The sequence below is a fragment of the Meleagris gallopavo genome, chromosome 13 (assembly GCF_905368555.1).
Source record: "Meleagris gallopavo chromosome 13, MGAL_WU_HG_1.1, whole genome shotgun sequence".
Classification (NCBI taxonomy): Eukaryota; Metazoa; Chordata; class Aves; order Galliformes; family Phasianidae; genus Meleagris; species Meleagris gallopavo.
This window is the reverse complement of record NC_139416.1, coordinates 1,787,207-1,803,101: the sequence shown is the minus strand read 5'-3', so window position 1 is coordinate 1,803,101 and position 15,895 is coordinate 1,787,207. Positions and strand designations below refer to the sequence as shown.

The window sequence follows — 15,895 nt, the reverse complement described above, 5'->3', positions numbered from 1 at the left end:
AAACCATTATGCTAGCAGCAGTGCTAGGATTCATTGCAGAATTAGTGTCCTCATCTTCTAGTGGGACTGGGACAGTGAGGTGACTCCAGAGTATCTCTAGACTGCTGCTGCCTGCAGCATGAGAAACTGAGCACCAAGGTTGGCACCTGCTCAGTCAAACCATCAGCCTATGTTCAAGTGATAAGCACTCACTTCTGTTTGAAGATCCATGCTGAATTCAAATAGACCTACTTTATGGCTTAGGTGGAGATGCAATTTGCTTTCAAAACTCCAGACCGAGTTCAGTGTTGCAAGAACTGAAAGACTTGGAGAAATTAGTACCTGCACATAGCACTTGCTGCTCTCTGCATTTGTGCAGATCAGTTTGTTTTGTGTTGGGTTTTTTTATTTAATTTTAGATCTTCTGTCAGCATCTCCCATGGGAAGTGGAGTAAGCAAATAACCAAGCTGAAAGACACTTTCATGATGGTATATATATATATTTTTTTCCTCTAGCCCAAGGGATGAGGTTGAAGAAAAACACAAGAGCTCTTCCTATCATCGACACAGCTACCACCTTCTGCAGCATGACAGCCAGGATGCTAGTGCAGAACAAAGGTACAAGAGTGCTCAGCCCCCTCTCTCGCCCTGCATGGACTCTGTTCAGGCTGCATTCGTGCTTCTGTCCCCAGCAAGCCTTCACGTGTGGGGTGAATGTCTTCGCTTTGTCTCCTGATTCAGTGTGTGTGCCTTCCAACTTCCATAATGTTCTGGTGCCTTCAGCTGATCGTGACTGACCTCTGGACATTGTCCAGCTGACATTCTGGAGGGCAGGGTTTGGCTTTACTGCTCCTAAGAGCAGGGACCAAGCTTGGTTTAATTACCAGTGCAACTCCATTAAGGGACCTGTTCCCAAATCCTTTGCTTTAGATAAGGTAGGGAAGGTATCTTAGGAGTTAGTTTCTCGTTTTTGCCATCTTTACTCCCTCATGAGCCACCCTGGAGCTCTGTGGGCATGTTCAGTGTGCCTGGTGAGCTCAGAGCCATTCGACAGCTGTGAGTTCATTCACAATCCACTCTTCAGTTCAGAGTATATGTTGTGTGGCTTGTCAGCAGCTGAAAGACTCCAAGCACTGAGCATCTCCCAGTTCCTAGGCTCAACCCGATTCTCCTGTGTTCCTGCAATACTTACTGCATCAAGTGCTCTCTTTGTTAAGCTCTAAGGGTGTGCTATGCTTGGGTTCCCTGCTGGGTCCGTGGTTGCATCCCAGGGCTTCTATGCTACTGTGTGCATGCAGCAAGAAGAAGCACCAGCAGCCACTCTGCCTGAACAGCAGCTCTCAGTAATGCAGAGACCCTTCAAGTCCTGTCACTGGAGCTCTGCCTGAGCAGGCCTGGATGAAAATGGAGTGGCCTCTGCAGAGGTCTGTGTGTTAGAGATGAAGGTGACAGGCATCCTTAGCTGAGTGACCCTGGATGTGTGTGGATGCAGAGCAGTGTGAACTCCCCTCCTTTTAGTGCAGGCTGACCGCGTACGGTACTGCAAGTGATGTCCTCTCCCTTGCTATTCCTTCATAGTGACCACGATGATGAAGTTGCAAGTTTGGCTTCTACATCAGGTGGATTTGGTGCCAAAACATCTACGCAGAGGCTGCCTGTGAAGGACTGGAAAGCCAAGGCATCCCCTCGGGCTTCCCCAAAGCTAAAGCGGAAGGGCAAGAAAGATGACGGGTATGCTGGGCTTGCCAGGGTACAGATGGCTGTGGGACCAGCTGTGCAGGGCCTGACAGAGCTATTAGCAGCAAGGCTAGGCTCTGAGACTGGGCCGTGGCCAGGAGCTCCCGGCCCTGTTTTGCAAATAGGAGCAACCCCACAGAAAGCATTGCTGGCTGCACAGACGCTGGGTTCACATAGGGATGTGGGAGGAGGTTCTGCACTACTCAGAGTCCAAAATGTAGCAGAGAAATTTATGGTAGGTAAATCATAGAATTGTATGTTGGTGGGGATGTGTTTGCCAGCTTCACTGGAACTGAGACACTGACTGTAGCTTAATATGGCCTTGATTTCTGGTTGGCTTTTGAACGCTGGCACAGTGCCCCTGTTCAACAACATCTATCCTTTGTTACCTGCTTGCTGCTTTTGTGTGTTTTTGAACATGCCCGTATGAATGTCTTGCAAGTGAAAATTGATGACTGGAAAGAGTTGCCCATAAGAAATTAGAGCAACCTGTCTGTGTTAATGAGGGGAAAGTAGCACAGCTTCTGCAAGGGGCTTTTCTCCTCTTGTGCTCTCTTGGCTCCCCGGTTTGGAGCCCTTGCTGTGCAGATTGCAAAAAAAGATAGCTCGTGACATTAAGTTTCTGGCTGTGGTCCTTCACTGTGACACCCAGAAATGCTTTTCATTTCTCCTGCCTCGGCCTTTTTAAAGGTGCTGAATGGATGCAAATGTGTACTTCCCTTCTGGTAGTTTTTTTCTGAAGATTTCTTCACTTTCAGAACTGGAATCGTTAGAACTATGTTTTGAAATTCATTAATCCTCTGTTTCACAAATGAGTACTGGGGTTTTTCTTTCTGAAATATTGGGAGACCTTCAAAAGCTCTTTGGCAAAGCCTTCCCTGCCTTTGAACTTGGACAAGACTGTATTGTTCTTTTTTAACAGCCCCCATTCAGACTTGGCTCAAATCTGCTGGGTGTTGAAAGCAGCCCTGTGAAGGGACCAGTCTGTGAGGGGCTTAAGGGCCTGTGAATACTGCAAATGATGGAGGCACAGAGCAGTGGAGACTGGGACTTCCTTGCCTCCCTGTTGCACTCACATTATACTAGGCAAAACAGGAGTTTGAGCAGGGTATGAAATCTAAAGTAACCTGTGAAGTTCGTGATCTGTTTGGGCGCTTGTGATAATCAGAGCAGTTAACTGACATAATTCAGTTCCCATTTCTCTCTCTTTATCTCCAGGGATGTGAACCAGTCGCCAAGATCATCTAACAACCAGGTGAGTCAGAGCTGCTCCTGCCTTCCCTTCCAAGGGTCCGATGCCTCAGCTGTTTGCTGTCATACTAAAGACCTGAGAGAAGGATCATCCCGATTAAGTATCGTGGGCCCTTTGCTCTCAGGCATGGCATTGCTCTGTTCTGTGTCTTGCACACCAGAGAAGCTGCTGCCCAGACTGAGGGCTTCCTTCTCACTTTTGCATGTTGATTTGCCTTTCCATGTTCTCACAAGCTCTGTATCATCTCAAAACTCTACCCCTCATTTCCTCTTCCCTGCTGAGATGGCTTGCATGCACTGGCAGCAGGGTATGCTGTTCCCAGCAAACTAATGATCACAGTGGGACTGGCCTGTTGGGGTATGTTACTTCCGTTGATAGCACTTCTTTATCTGGTAGAAAACGTGCTGAGCAGAGTTGTGCACTTCTTAAGCTGCCCTTAGATCTGTGTGCTTCCTTTATATAAGGACCTCTCTGAACCTGGCCAAAAGTGAATCGGTTCTGCTTGTTCCTTTTTTTTTCTTTTCTTTTTTTTTTTTTTTTTTGAAACACCAGAGTTTAGAAGAGGGTTTTGAATCTACACAGTTCAGCGTATTCTCAGCAACCATTTATGAGTTCTTTCAGATCCTTCATGTACTTGGCTTTATCAGTTTATTTATCATGACAGAAATCTTAGAAATCGGCGTTAAGCTGGCCCAATTTTCTGCTTTGTATGTTGTGCTTCTGTCTCTGGCATGCTGCTTGACTTTAACACCTAGCAGAAAGCTTGGCTGCTCCTATCAGGAATGAGTGCCATCCTCTCCGCACACAGGTGACACCGGAGTTCCAGGAAGAGCTGATGTGTGTGTTGAGGAGCCAACAGCGTGAGCTCTCTGAGCTGCGTCAGAACCAGATGGAGCTGTTGCAGAGGCTCACAGATCACCTTGATGCCATTCAGAGCTCGCTGATGGGCCACATGGAGAGGGTGATCGACTCCCAGCAGGAGCAGGAGCGTATCCTTGGTTGAAATTAGAGTGGAAGGCTGCGAGGCATGAGGAAAGCTAAGAAAGCTCAGCAGTCTTAACAGCATGGGCTATAGATGGTGTAAAGGAAGGCCTGGCTGCAGTGCAACTATTTCACTTCGTCTCAGTCCCTTCCTGAGGGCAAGAAGCTCAGAAGTAGAACAGAGCATTGCTACTTTGTCCATACCCCTAAATCTTTAGCTAACCTATGAAGGCTGTAAGTGCTGCTGTGCTGGAGCAGACCAAGGTACACCTCATGTGTTCCCCTTCCTCAGGTAAGGGCCAGTTGTACAGGAGTGTTTACAGACTGATCCTTCTTTTCCTCCTAAAACTGTTGCAGTACTTGGAGAAATTGCACCAGAAGTGGCATCTGACTGCCATACCCCATGCATGCAGATAGACTTTTCTTGCCTGTAGCCACATATTCATCACATAATCAAACCATTTATTCCATAGTAGTACTATTCCATAATAGTTTCTAGTTCAGTGTAAGAGCTGGTGGAACTGTTGCCCTATGCAAGATGCTGGCGTACCATACACTCCTGTGACGATGCAACAACAGTTTGTTTTCTCTCTTAATCTTGGATTTTCCTTTTTGATAATCAGGCTGATATTCCCATAGATAACTCAGAGACCTTCCACTGAAGTTCAGAGTCTGGAATTTCATTGCAGTGTTACAACAGATTTTCCCCATTGGCACTGAATTTTCAGCAGTTGAACTCTTCAGTGAGCGCTGAGAAATCCACCAGTGTGCTTTGCAGTCAGATGTAGTTTCAGTGATGGTGAATAATTTTATATGAAAAGATTTGCCAGAAATCTCTGTTTCTGACAGACCTGTGCCTTCACAGTGGGTCTCACTTTCCTTCTGCTTTGGGAAATGACTGTGTCTTTCCAGACCTTGTTTTTTGCCACTACTCTCTTAATTCACTGGAAGATCTTGCCTCTTAGTTGTTTGACAGATTACTTTATTGTAAGCTGTTTGTGCTCCTTAACCTGCATGCTTGTTAGAGAGAAGACTGGATCGAGCACTGACGGAAGGACAGCAGCGCAACGGGCAGCTCCAGGAGCATCTCTCTCAGCAGCTCTCTCAGACCCTTTCCAATGCTGTGTGCAACCGTCTGGAGAGGACTGTTCGTGAGGAGATGAAGAAGACAGTACCCCAGTGTGAGTGCTGCTGCCTGGGTTTGGAAGGTGGGCTCTGGCAGGGGTGGGAGGCATGCTCTGTGAAAGAGCTGGCACTGCGTGAACTAGGAGTTAGGTTGCAGGAAGACTTGTCATTGCACTGTGGTCAGGTCAGTTGTTACTTTATCTGGATGAGTCCTTAAAACCTTCAAGGCTGAAATTCCACAGCCTTTCTGGTGACTTCTGGTGCGAGAAAAAATTTTCTCCTCGTGTCCAGCCTTAATTTCCTAAGCCAAAGCTTGTGACCTCTGTCCCTACCTGTGTCATTTGGCACCCCTTGGGGTGAGAACGACTTCTTTTTCTTTGTCGGGTTCTGAAGTGTGGTACTGGGCTTTTAAAGCTGCAACTTTGATGTGTTTGTGTTTTGCCTAGGCATTTCCAAGAGTGTGGACCCAGTTGCTGGCCAGCTAAGTAACACTATTGCCACCAAGCTCACTGCTGTTGAGGGGACACTGAAGGAGAACATTACCAAGCTAGTGAAATCAAAGGTAAGGAGAACCAGACCGTAGCTATTCCTGGGGACACAGAGTTGTCACCTGTGTGGGTAGTGATTCCTCATAGCTCTAGCTCTTCCTCTCACCTGAATCTCCAGGTGGGTCAGAGGTCAGTTTAGCTGACAGCAGTCAACGCTTTCTTCTGGTTTCATCAGAAGAACAAGCTCACTGTGTGCTCCCCTGCCTGCTTTGCCTTATTAGCCCTTTCTTCCATTCACCAAGTTGTTCGTGCTCTGTACTAGAGGCTCTCACTGGAGCAGTGGTTTTTAGGGTCACCTTACTCAGCCAAGTGATGAATGTTTTTAGGAGCAGAAGCTTGTTGCTTGCATTAGCAGGCAGCGATGGGTTGTGGGAGGGAAGCTGGGGAGGAGGAAAGGAATCGTGCCTGGCTGCACCGCCTTCCCTTGCTCTCAAGCTGAACTGCATGAAATTGTGATTTTTCTCGGGCAGCCCCTCAGTAATCAGATGCTCTGCCTGCTGTAGTCATGATGCAGCTTAGAGGAAGGAGTTCAGCTGCTCAGGGAATGCACGCTCCTGCCCAACAGGGCTGTCCTTACTTGGTGTGGGTGTGTTGTTGGGACGTAGAGTGTTTGTTCACATTTCTATCCTGCAGCAGGCTGTTGTTAATTTTCTGGAGTCTCTTCTGTGTGTTCTTGTAAGAACCTTACAGACAGCATTGTGAGGGCAACGGCCGACACCCTGCAGGGCCCAATCCAGTCGGCCTACAGGGAAGCCTTCCAGAGCGTCGTGTTGCCAGCCTTTGAGAAGAGCTGCCAGTCCATGTTCCAGCAAATCAATGACACCTTCAAGCAGGGCACGCAGGAATGTGAGTCATCTCTGAGTTTTCTCTCCACAGCACTTTTGTGTTAGTGGCTGACAAGTTGGCCCTTGGCTAATGTCATTTCCTCTCAGAGTTTCTCTGTAATTTTTGAGCTCTTAGCCCACTGGTGTAGTCTGAAAGCGTGCTACTCTCTTTCCCACTTGAAAAATGGACGTGAGGGGATTTTGTAGGCAAATCTCTGCTCTTGCAGCACCAGCTCCAGGCTCTGTAACCCACGCTGCAAAATGCTTGATGTCATTCAGTGAATCAGTGACTTGCTGGCTTTACTGCCAGTGCAGCTGGGCTTTACTACAGTGGCATTACCGCATCCTACTTCTGTTACTGTGTCTCATGTCATTCTTCGTGGTGGGGAGGCCAGAAGCAGGATTTCTGTGTTAGCTTAACACAGCCCACAGCAAGCTTATACATTCTCCCCTCTTCTGTATTTGTACACTGGCTTCTGCTGCAGGATGTGTAGAGCCTGGAGGTGGATTTCTACCCTGACCGCAGTGCTTACAACTGAAATGTCTTCCTCTTTGGCTGTTGCAGACGTTCAGCAGCTCGAGACTCACATGAAGAACAAGAAGGCACGAGAACAGGAGGCCCGGGACCCACTGCTGAATCAGCTTCGACAGCTCATCAGCACCTTCCAGAGCACCACCGAGCAGCTGGCTTCCACCATCGCAGCCAATATCCATGCTGAGGTGCAGCACCAGCTGCACATTATTGTGGGCAAGTGAGTTGGCAACTAGGCTTGCTAAAAGAGATGACAGTGAGAAGCACGGATGTTTAAAACGAAATTTCTCCCTACTTTGTTGTGGAAATGAGCCCTTTGCCATCCCTATCACAGAGCTGCCTGTTAGCTCTGTGTGGCATGACAAAACATGTGGGCTGGTGTAACTGTTGCCCTGTAAGGCACAGAACAAAGACCACAGAACACTTTGAACAACCAGCTGTATCTCTGCTGTGTGGGGGAGCTTGAGAGAAGCTTGTCACAGTGTGCCATGTGCATGTTTGTGGACCTAAGTGCTCTGAAGTCACTCCCTCCTCTCTGTTCTGAAATGATCTTTGAGTCTTTGCAAGGCTTTTCCTCTTTATGTCCTCAGGCATGCCAACAGTTTTGCAGGTTCCTTTTGTCCTCTCAGCTGTTGTGCAGCAATTCCTGCTTGGCCATCCCAGATTCAGGATGTGATCCTGGCAGTGCCTTCAGCTTGTGCTGAAGCTGGTGGTGGGTTGCCAGCTGCAAAGACTGACTAGAGTCACTGCAGGGCAAAGTCCCTTAACATAGACACCTGTCCATTTTAAGCCATTAGAGCATATATCAGTGTCTTCAGACTTGGCAGAGAGGGCACCAGACCAAATTCCAGTCCCATTGCATGGGCACTGCTGGCTCCCAGAAAAGCCCTGCTGTTGAACCACAGAAGAGTAGCTGTGATGCTCTTTGCCCATTGTAGAGGAAAGGATTCCACCCCTGGGTTAACCCTGCTTGCAAGAGATTGTTGTAGGAAGTTGGCCTTTCAGAGATGTACCTACAGCATCATCACCTTGCCAGGTATATTAAAGAATTAAAACACTATGTAACGAGGATTTATTTCCTGGAACATCACTTTCCCACGCAGAATTCTAATGTCTCAGCCTGGGATGTTGCATTGCTGCCACAGAGCTTCCTTGGGCTGCCTGTTTCCAATACCTGTGCCTCAGAACAACTTATATTGACCCTTTGGAAGCCACACTAAAATAAGCAAGCCTTGCTTCCTTCCTGTTACAAGCATTGTACAACGTATTCCCTCAGCACTTTGTTTTCAGAGATATCTTTTGGATTGTTTTTTTCTTTTGTTTTGTTTTTTAGCCTGCAGGAGTCTATTTTGACCCAGGTGCAGAGAGTCATTAAAGGAGAAGTGAGCCTGGCAATGAAGGAGCAGCAAGCAGCTGTCACCTCGAGCATCGTTCAGGCAATGCGTTCGGCTGCAGGGACTCCCATCCCCTCCACTCACCTGGACTTCCAGTCTCAGCAAACTCACATCCTTCAGCTGCTCCAGCAGGGCCATCTCAACCAAGCTTTCCAGCAGGTACGTGGCCTTCCTTGCACTGGGGGAGCTTTCTCTTTTAGAGGACAGAGTGAGGGGAAAGTAGCTCCTTAAGGTGGGGGACGTAAGTCCACAGCTCAGAGGAGCTGGCTGAAAAGACCTGTAGCAGCAAACAGCTCAGGGGGTTCATTTGCACTCACACAGGTGAGGCCAGAGCCATGCATGTTCCATGACTGACAGCACTGAAGTTCCTTCTTCCTTATCCTGTCAGGACAGCATCAGTGCTGCAGTAAGCCAGTGACTTTGCCATCAGCAGCAGCACATGGTGCACCCCTGAAGTGCAACAGCTTTGTAAGCCTCTCCAGGCAGATCTGCCAGCTGGGACCTGACCTTGGCTTTGCCTTTGAATATGTAGACAGATTCGTTTGAGCTGCTGCAGACAAACTCCACTGAGAATAGAAACAGTGCTGTTCCACTGAGCTACAAGCATGGCCCCACTTCGTGCTGCCAATGAACCTGGTCCCCTGTGCCTGGCTGTGAGCTGCTACCTGTCTGCTCGGCTTAGAACAGACACAGGTGTCGTCTTAATTTAGACAGAGCCTACACACAGTCCTGTCTGCACCAATGTGATTTGCTGAGCGTTCTGTTGGCAGAGGAGGCTAGCAAGCCATTGAGCTGTCCCATGCTCTGCCCCACCTCCTTCACCTGCCTGCTGCTTCCTCTGAATTTATAGCTGTGTTTTCCTTGCAGGCTCTAACAGCAGCTGATCTCAACCTGGTTCTGTATGTCTGTGAGACTGTGGACACGCAGCAAGTGTTTGGCCAGCAGCCGTGCCCGCTGTCCCAGCCTGTGCTGCTCTCACTCATTCAGCAGCTCTCCTCGGATTTGGGTACTCGTACGGAACTGAAGCTGAAGTGAGTATGGTTGGACACATGGATTTGAGTCCCTGCAGGTGTATGCCTGGCTCTAAACTCGCTCTGTGTAAGCAGAAGCTTCCTTCTAGAAAGGCTGCAGCTTCTTGGGGCTGCTAATAGTAAGTGAAATCTGTGTAGTGATGCCTTTAACCAAGGAAACGTTGCCACGTGGAGGTAACAGGAGGGGGTAGTGCTGTGTTCCCTGGGTAGCTCAATGCTCAGAGCTGGAAACCTTGCCTGCAATTCTGAACGAACCCGTCACTGTATTCACTGTTGTCTGTTTCCAGGCATGACTGCCAGAGATGTTCAGTGGGAGCTGTCAGCAGAGCCACAGGAGGCACTGTCTGTTGGGTGTTCTGAGCAAAACACACGTGCCTGTGCTGACACATGCCACGAGCATTTTAAGACTGAGAGTCAGAACCCTGTTAGCTGCCCTGGAAAACAAACTTTTTATGTTACCTGCAAGGTTTGATAATGGCATGTTTGGAAAACATCTCAGCATTGAGTTAGAAGGATAAAGGTAGTTCATGCTAGAAAGAAAGGAGAGCTGTAAGTTACAGGAGAGCTGGTGAGTGGTTACAGTGGCTGCAGTCGAGAGGAAGCTGAAGTGTAGGCTCTTCTCCCATACCTCCCTGGATAGGAAGAGAAGACCTTAAATATATCCCTCTGAATAAGCCTCAGTGCTGTGAATTTTACTGTATGCCAAGTGCCTTCTGCTAAAATGCCATCAGAAGAAACACACAGAGCTCTGACCAGGTGTGGCCACGTGCTGCCTGCAGCACTGCAGTGAGGCCCGACTTGTAGCCAGCTTTGTTGCATGACCTGCAGCCTTGCAATGGGGCTGCAGCACAAGAGAGCTGCACTCTGCTCCCGTTGAGTTTTTCTGATGGCTGAACTTAAGGCACTGCTCCATACAAGAGCAGAGCTGTGCCTCTGCAGTGCTGAGAGGGATGGAATTGGCGTGGGCTCGGGCGCTTTGTTTGGTTCTAACCCATCTTTCTCCCCTGCAGTTACCTGGAGGAGGCCGTGATGCACCTGGACCACAGTGACCCCATCACCCGGGACCATATGGGGTCAGTCATGAGCCAGGTGCGGCAGAAGCTTTTCCAGTTCCTCCAGGTGGAACCTCACAACACGCTGAGCAAGCCTGCACGCCGCCTGATGATCATGCTGCAGGGCCTGGTCACTCCTGGCATGACCTAAGGGGGGGCTACTGGGTGCTTCGGGGAGCCCCCTCCCCTGGCTCCCGTAGTTCCTAATCACCTATGGCTTGTGTTAAAAAGCTCTTGCCAGGAAATCTATCAACTCGTGTGTAATATCTCTAAGGCAAACGCCACCTGCGTGTAGTCCCAAATAGTCACTGAACGCTCACTTGGCTTTGTAGTCCTCAATAGCCTCTTTGGAGAGATGGAAGTCTCTTTTCCGCCCCCTCCAGCTGATGCCAGAGGGTTTCTCACCCCTTTGCTTTGGAGCCCGCTGCCGTCAGCAGAGGAGGGAGGAGGTGGGCGAGGGTTGTTCACAAGGAACGGGTCCCTGTGTTGAGTCAGGGGCTCAGAGCCACCCCTGTGGAACTGCTCCAGGTGTGATGATGGGGGGGAGAAGGTAGCGGCGAGATGAGGGGGGCTGGGGGCAGTTATTGACCCCCAGTATCGCCTGTGGGGCTGTGGGTGCTCCAGTGGGGGCTGTTCTGGTGGGGGTGGGAGCACGTTCCTGGTTCGGCTGTTACTTTGGATTTTACACCCAGGGCGCACGGGGTGGGGAGGGGAGGGGTGGGAGGGCGGAGGTTTCTTTTTATCTAAATTTCGATTTTTTTTTTTTTTTCCGGACGTAACGTTCAGAACAATTCAATAAATAACTTTTTTTGGAGAAAAAAACAAAAAACAAAAAACAAACAAAAAAAAAAAACACAAAAAACTCACGATCCAACTGTCTGAGAACGAAGTGCTTTTATCGGGAGGAGCTCCATCCCCTCCCGCAGCATCGCAGGGGGAGGCGGGGCTGGGGGCGGTGCGCCGGGACCGGGACTGCGCGGGGAGCGGAGCGCTGCGCACACGGAGCGGCGGCGGTGCGGGACGCTCCGCACCATGGGCTGCGGCTGCGGGCGGCTGCTGGGCGTCGTGTGCCCGCTGCTGCTGCTGCTGCTGCTGCACATCGGTGAGTGCCGAGGGGAGGGTGGGATGCCGGAGCCGGGATGCTGCTTTGAATCTTGTCCTCTCGTTTCTCCTTCCTGAGCCTAACCCCGCTGCGGGGATGGATGTGGAGGTGTGGGAACGGGGGGATCCCTGAGGCGGGGCAGCCGGAGCCGCACTTGTGCCTCTTCTCCATCTCTTCTTTCTCTCTTCCCCGTCTCTTCTTGCTCCTTTCTCTGCTCCTTTCTCCTTCCTATCTCTCAGAGCATCCCCCCATCTCCCCCAGCCACTCAAAGCCGGAGCCGCACTTTTGCCTCTTCCCCATCTCTTCCTCCTCTCTTTTTGCTCCTTTCTCTCCTCCTCTTTCCTTTCTTTCCTCTTTTATCCTCTTCTATCTCACTTAGAGCATCCCCCCATCTCCCTCAGCCACTTAAAGCCGGAGCTACACTTGTGCTTCTCTCCCCTTTCCCTTTCCTCCCCCTTTCTCTCCTCCTGCCCTTTTCTCTCTCTTAGAGCATCCCCCCACCTCACTCAACCACTCAAAGCCTTTGCTTTTGTTTGCCGTGCTGTAGTCACAAATTAATCTGTGCTGTTTGGGGATAAGAGGGATGCACAGATGGCTCTGGAGCAATCCTAGCAGGCTGGGAGCGAGGGTCCATGCAGCAGGCACTGTAATTCCCAGGGCTGTGAAGGAGCTCAGTCCCAGCCCATGCATGGACGTGAGCCCCTCTGCACGGAGTCCCCAGCAAGGGCTGCTTTGTTCTGGAGAACCTCAGAGTCATGAAGGTTGGAAGAGACCTCTAATATCACCCAGCCCACCCTTGCTGCACCCGCTGACCCTCATCCCCTCCCTTACAAACCCAACATTTCCATTGCTTTGCTGCTTGCATGCTGGACCCACGGACACGCTGCTGGGTTGTGCCACACTGTGAGCCCAGCGGGTGCAACCTGGTGGTGGGGCTCAGCTCCATTCCTCCATCGTCCCCCCCCCCCGCAGCCGTCGCTCAGGAGCCCATCAGCACAGCAGGGAAGTGCAACACCATCTACAAAGGTTTTGCTGGCTGCCTCATCAGCCTGGGGGACAGCATGGCCCAGAGCGTGCGGCAGCAGCGGGACGAGGAGGAGGAGGAGGGCGGCCAGGAGGCGCGAGAGTTGGACACCATCTGCAGGTGAGCCATCCCATCCCCGTCCCCCGATCCCGGGTGCTGCCACCACCCTGATGCCCATCCCTATTTCCAGGTCCTGGGATGAGTTCCACGCCTGTGCCAGCGGGGTTCTGTCCCGCTGCCCCGAAGAGGCTGCAGCCATCTGGGAGTCTCTACGCCAGGAATCCCGCAAGATCCAGTTCCAGGGAAACCTGCAGGAGCTGTGCAGTGCTCGGGGTCGCCTGGCCAGCTCCCAAGGCTCACCTCCTGCCGAGACCAACCAGGCCACACTGCGGGGCTCAGCCCACCACGGTCACCCCGGCATCCTGCCCCTGCTGGCCCTGCTGCTGCTGGGGGCTTGGGCATAGGGCTGCCCTCAGCCAAGGACCCGCCGTGCACTGCAGTGCAGGGGTTCAGCCTGGGGTCCCTGCTGACCTCAGTATGGGCACAGATTGAGCCCCAGCCCGGCCCCGCAGCCCTCACCCTCTCCTGGAACCTTTCAGATGGATTTATATTTATATTAAAAGATGCTTTTACATTTCTCCAGTCTCTCTGCTGTACGGTGCCCTCGCGCCCTTCCCAACCCCCTGTGGCTCAGGGTGGCCTCGTGTTGTCCCCTCCTGGCACCCAGGGAACCCCAGTATCCTCGTTGTGTGGCACACCCAGGCATCCCTGAGGGTGTTAAGAGCTTTGCAGGGATTTCGCCTTCCCCTTTGCAGGGCCAGACCCATGCAATCAATCTGCCATCTCACCTGGGGGAGCCCAAATGCTCAGCACAGCTTTGGTTCACCACGGTGTCCCATTGCCATCCAGAGCACCGTGCAATTCTCTGCAGAGATTCCCATTTTCTGCCTCTGATTCCAGTCCTGCTATGTTTGGTCCTGTTAGTGGTCATGAAGGAAATCGGGGTACATAGGGAGGAGAGGATGGCTGGGTGTGGGTTTTTGTCTTTTGATCATCTGATATAGATGAAATAACTTTATCTGAATGTCTCCCCCTCACAGCGAGGCGTTCAGCTATCAATGTCCATATCAAACCAGGGAAAACTATTTGTCTATTTCCCGCAGGAGCTGAAAAACTCTTCCTGCAGGGCTCTCTGCTTTGGCAGAACTTTATCACAGCAGTGATGAACACAACCTCCGTCAGTGCTGGCAGCTGTCAGTCGAACATCTGTTGTGCTTAAAGCTCTTTGAGGACAGAGGTGGTGTTTCAAGCACTGCTGGTTCACACAAGCCTGGCACGACCTGCTATTAATTCATTAAAACGAGGCATTGTACGGGAAGGACACAGCCCAGGGCAGAGTGCTGCCCCGACACTCCTTGCACGGCAGCTGCCGCTCTCTGTGTTTAACTCTGCTGCCGGGGGATAATCTGCCTATTCTTCCATTTCCAATTTCTGACAATCCTGTGTTTAAGGCTGAATTAGTGCCGGGATGGCTAAGAGGATCAGCATTGGGCGGGCGGCTGCCACCTCCGGGGGGCAGCTGGAGGTGGCTGGGGGTTGGAGGAACACTGAGGTGATGCTTGATCCCTCCTTTGGACACCCTCTAATAGCTTTATGTCCTTCTCGTGCTGTGGTGCTCAACTGCTGCCAGTTGGTGAGGTTGCACACACATCCTCGGCCGGCTCACACGTGGATTTGTGGCACAGCAGGGCTAGGGGTGGCTTTAGGAATGGGGCTTTGCTGGCCACAGTGGGCTTCATCCTGGGGAACAGACAGAGCTCCATCTGCCTGCTGGCTTTTGCCTTTCTCTGGCCTTGGAGGAGGGCTGTGGCACAGGTCTGCATTCAGGAGGGGCTCAGGGCTTCCTGGTGAAGGCAGAAGGCAGTTCTGCAGCTGTGTCCTATGGCAGGAGGGGCATATAGAATCGCAGAATCGCCCGGGTTAAGAAGGACCACAATGCTCATCTAATTCCAACCCCCTGCTGTGTGCAGGTCGCCAACCAGCAGCCCAGGCTGCCCAGAGCCACATCCAGCCTGGCCTTGAATGCCTGCAGGGATGGAGCATCCACAACCTCCTTGGACAACCCGTTCCACTGTGTCACCATCCTCATTCCTACCCCCCTGCACTTCACAGCCGCTCACTTGTTGTCCTTCAAGTGACTGCATGAAGCTGAGACCACACAGTTAGGCTTTGTCCCAAGCTGCTTAACTTGGGAGAGCTCTGCTTGGGCACAAGACAAATTTTCCCCCTAAAATAGAGAACACACAGCATGGCTGGCTCATCCCCAGCGCCATGTCCCCATCCTCTCCATCCCACCCTTCCCTTTTGCCTTTAAACCCAAACACAGCCCAGCAGGTGGGTTCCTGCAGCAGTGCCATCCGTGCTCTCTGGGCGCCTCCGCGCGTCGTAAAAACCCATCGCTCTGGTTATGAAACTCCATTGACCTACTTTGCACTCCCCGCTTTTGTTCTTAATTCCCAGATATGGCCGCACTCCAGATTTTGCCCATCAAGGCAAATTAATTGGAGTCGATCCTAATTTGCTCTCTGCTATTCTTCGGGCAGAAGATTAAATGCTCGGCAGACATTATCTCCCTCTCTCTTTTCTGAGAGATGAACCTGAATTATTATTATTTTTAAGAGAAGGGGACAAGAGAAAGCAGAGCACAAATTCACTTTTTCGCAGTCGCAGAATGGGATGGAGAGGCTCCTGCATCCCTGGGCAGCCAGAATCAGATGCTGACAGTGTTCCGGGCAGCTGTGTGACAGTGACAGTGCACGTGGGATGGCAACTTGAGGGCCAACATGCTGGTCATGCTGCCTGCTGCCTCCACCACGCCATGTTCTGCTCCTCCTGTCCTTTGCCAAAGGAAATCCCTACTGGCAGAGGTACAAGGGGACTCTGTGACACCTTCTCCTTTGTGTTGATGCTTTCTAGCTGCTCTCCTGCACACTCCAACTGGTCTCGGGGCTGATGGAGACTGGAGGGCACGATGCTGTAGGGCTGTCCTTCAGCCAAATGTCAGACTTTCCATCGGGGCACAGAACAACCTCAATCCCCACGGATCGACTGCAGCTGAACAGCTGAGCTGGAGTCACCTCTGTGCTCAGCCCCCAGCCTGGCAGCCCCTCTGTGCTTAGCTTTGGGGCTTTTTTTTTGGATTTCTTTTCCTAAGCAGATTTAATTGAACATCCTCCTGCTCCGACCTCTGCTCGGCCTTGCTGGGACAACCTTGAGCTTGTTGCCAAATGGATCCGGGGATAACCTGTCCCTCG

At 51.2% G+C, this 15,895-nt stretch overlaps 2 protein-coding genes across 4 annotated transcripts in view; both read left to right on the top strand.

The window, feature by feature from the left end:
• The window catches only part of EDC4 (enhancer of mRNA decapping 4), a 30,384-nt gene extending 19,680 nt beyond the window's left edge, over positions 1-10,704 (top strand). Inside the window, exons 19-29 of the mRNA XM_085234656.1 lie at positions 496-597; positions 1,558-1,710; positions 2,935-2,971; positions 3,777-3,957; positions 4,975-5,130; positions 5,521-5,636; positions 6,303-6,468; positions 7,012-7,198; positions 8,312-8,531; positions 9,240-9,403; positions 10,414-10,704. Coding sequence (XP_085090782.1) covers positions 496-597; positions 1,558-1,710; positions 2,935-2,971; positions 3,777-3,957; positions 4,975-5,130; positions 5,521-5,636; positions 6,303-6,468; positions 7,012-7,198; positions 8,312-8,531; positions 9,240-9,403; positions 10,414-10,606 — 1,675 coding nt within the window. The 3' untranslated portion in view covers positions 10,607-10,704. The remainder of the gene's footprint in view (positions 1-495; positions 598-1,557; positions 1,711-2,934; positions 2,972-3,776; positions 3,958-4,974; positions 5,131-5,520; positions 5,637-6,302; positions 6,469-7,011; positions 7,199-8,311; positions 8,532-9,239; positions 9,404-10,413) is intronic.
• A 222-nt stretch (positions 10,705-10,926) lies between these two features.
• NRN1L (neuritin 1 like) lies at positions 10,927-13,218 on the top strand. Of its 3 annotated transcripts, none has more exons than XM_085234658.1 (3): positions 10,927-11,557; positions 12,530-12,701; positions 12,772-13,218. In XM_085234658.1, the coding sequence occupies exons 1-3, from the start codon at positions 11,488-11,490 to the stop codon at positions 13,043-13,045; spliced, it is 516 nt and encodes a 171-aa protein (XP_085090784.1). In that variant the 5' UTR covers positions 10,927-11,487; the 3' UTR covers positions 13,046-13,218. The 3 variants fall into 3 exon arrangements, with proteins under 3 accessions (XP_085090784.1, XP_010716330.2, XP_085090783.1); XM_085234657.1 differs by lacking the exon at positions 10,927-11,557 and adding an exon at positions 11,568-12,318; XM_010718028.4 differs by lacking the exon at positions 10,927-11,557 and having other exon boundaries at positions 11,567-12,701.
• Positions 13,219-15,895: the final 2,677 nt, after the last annotated feature.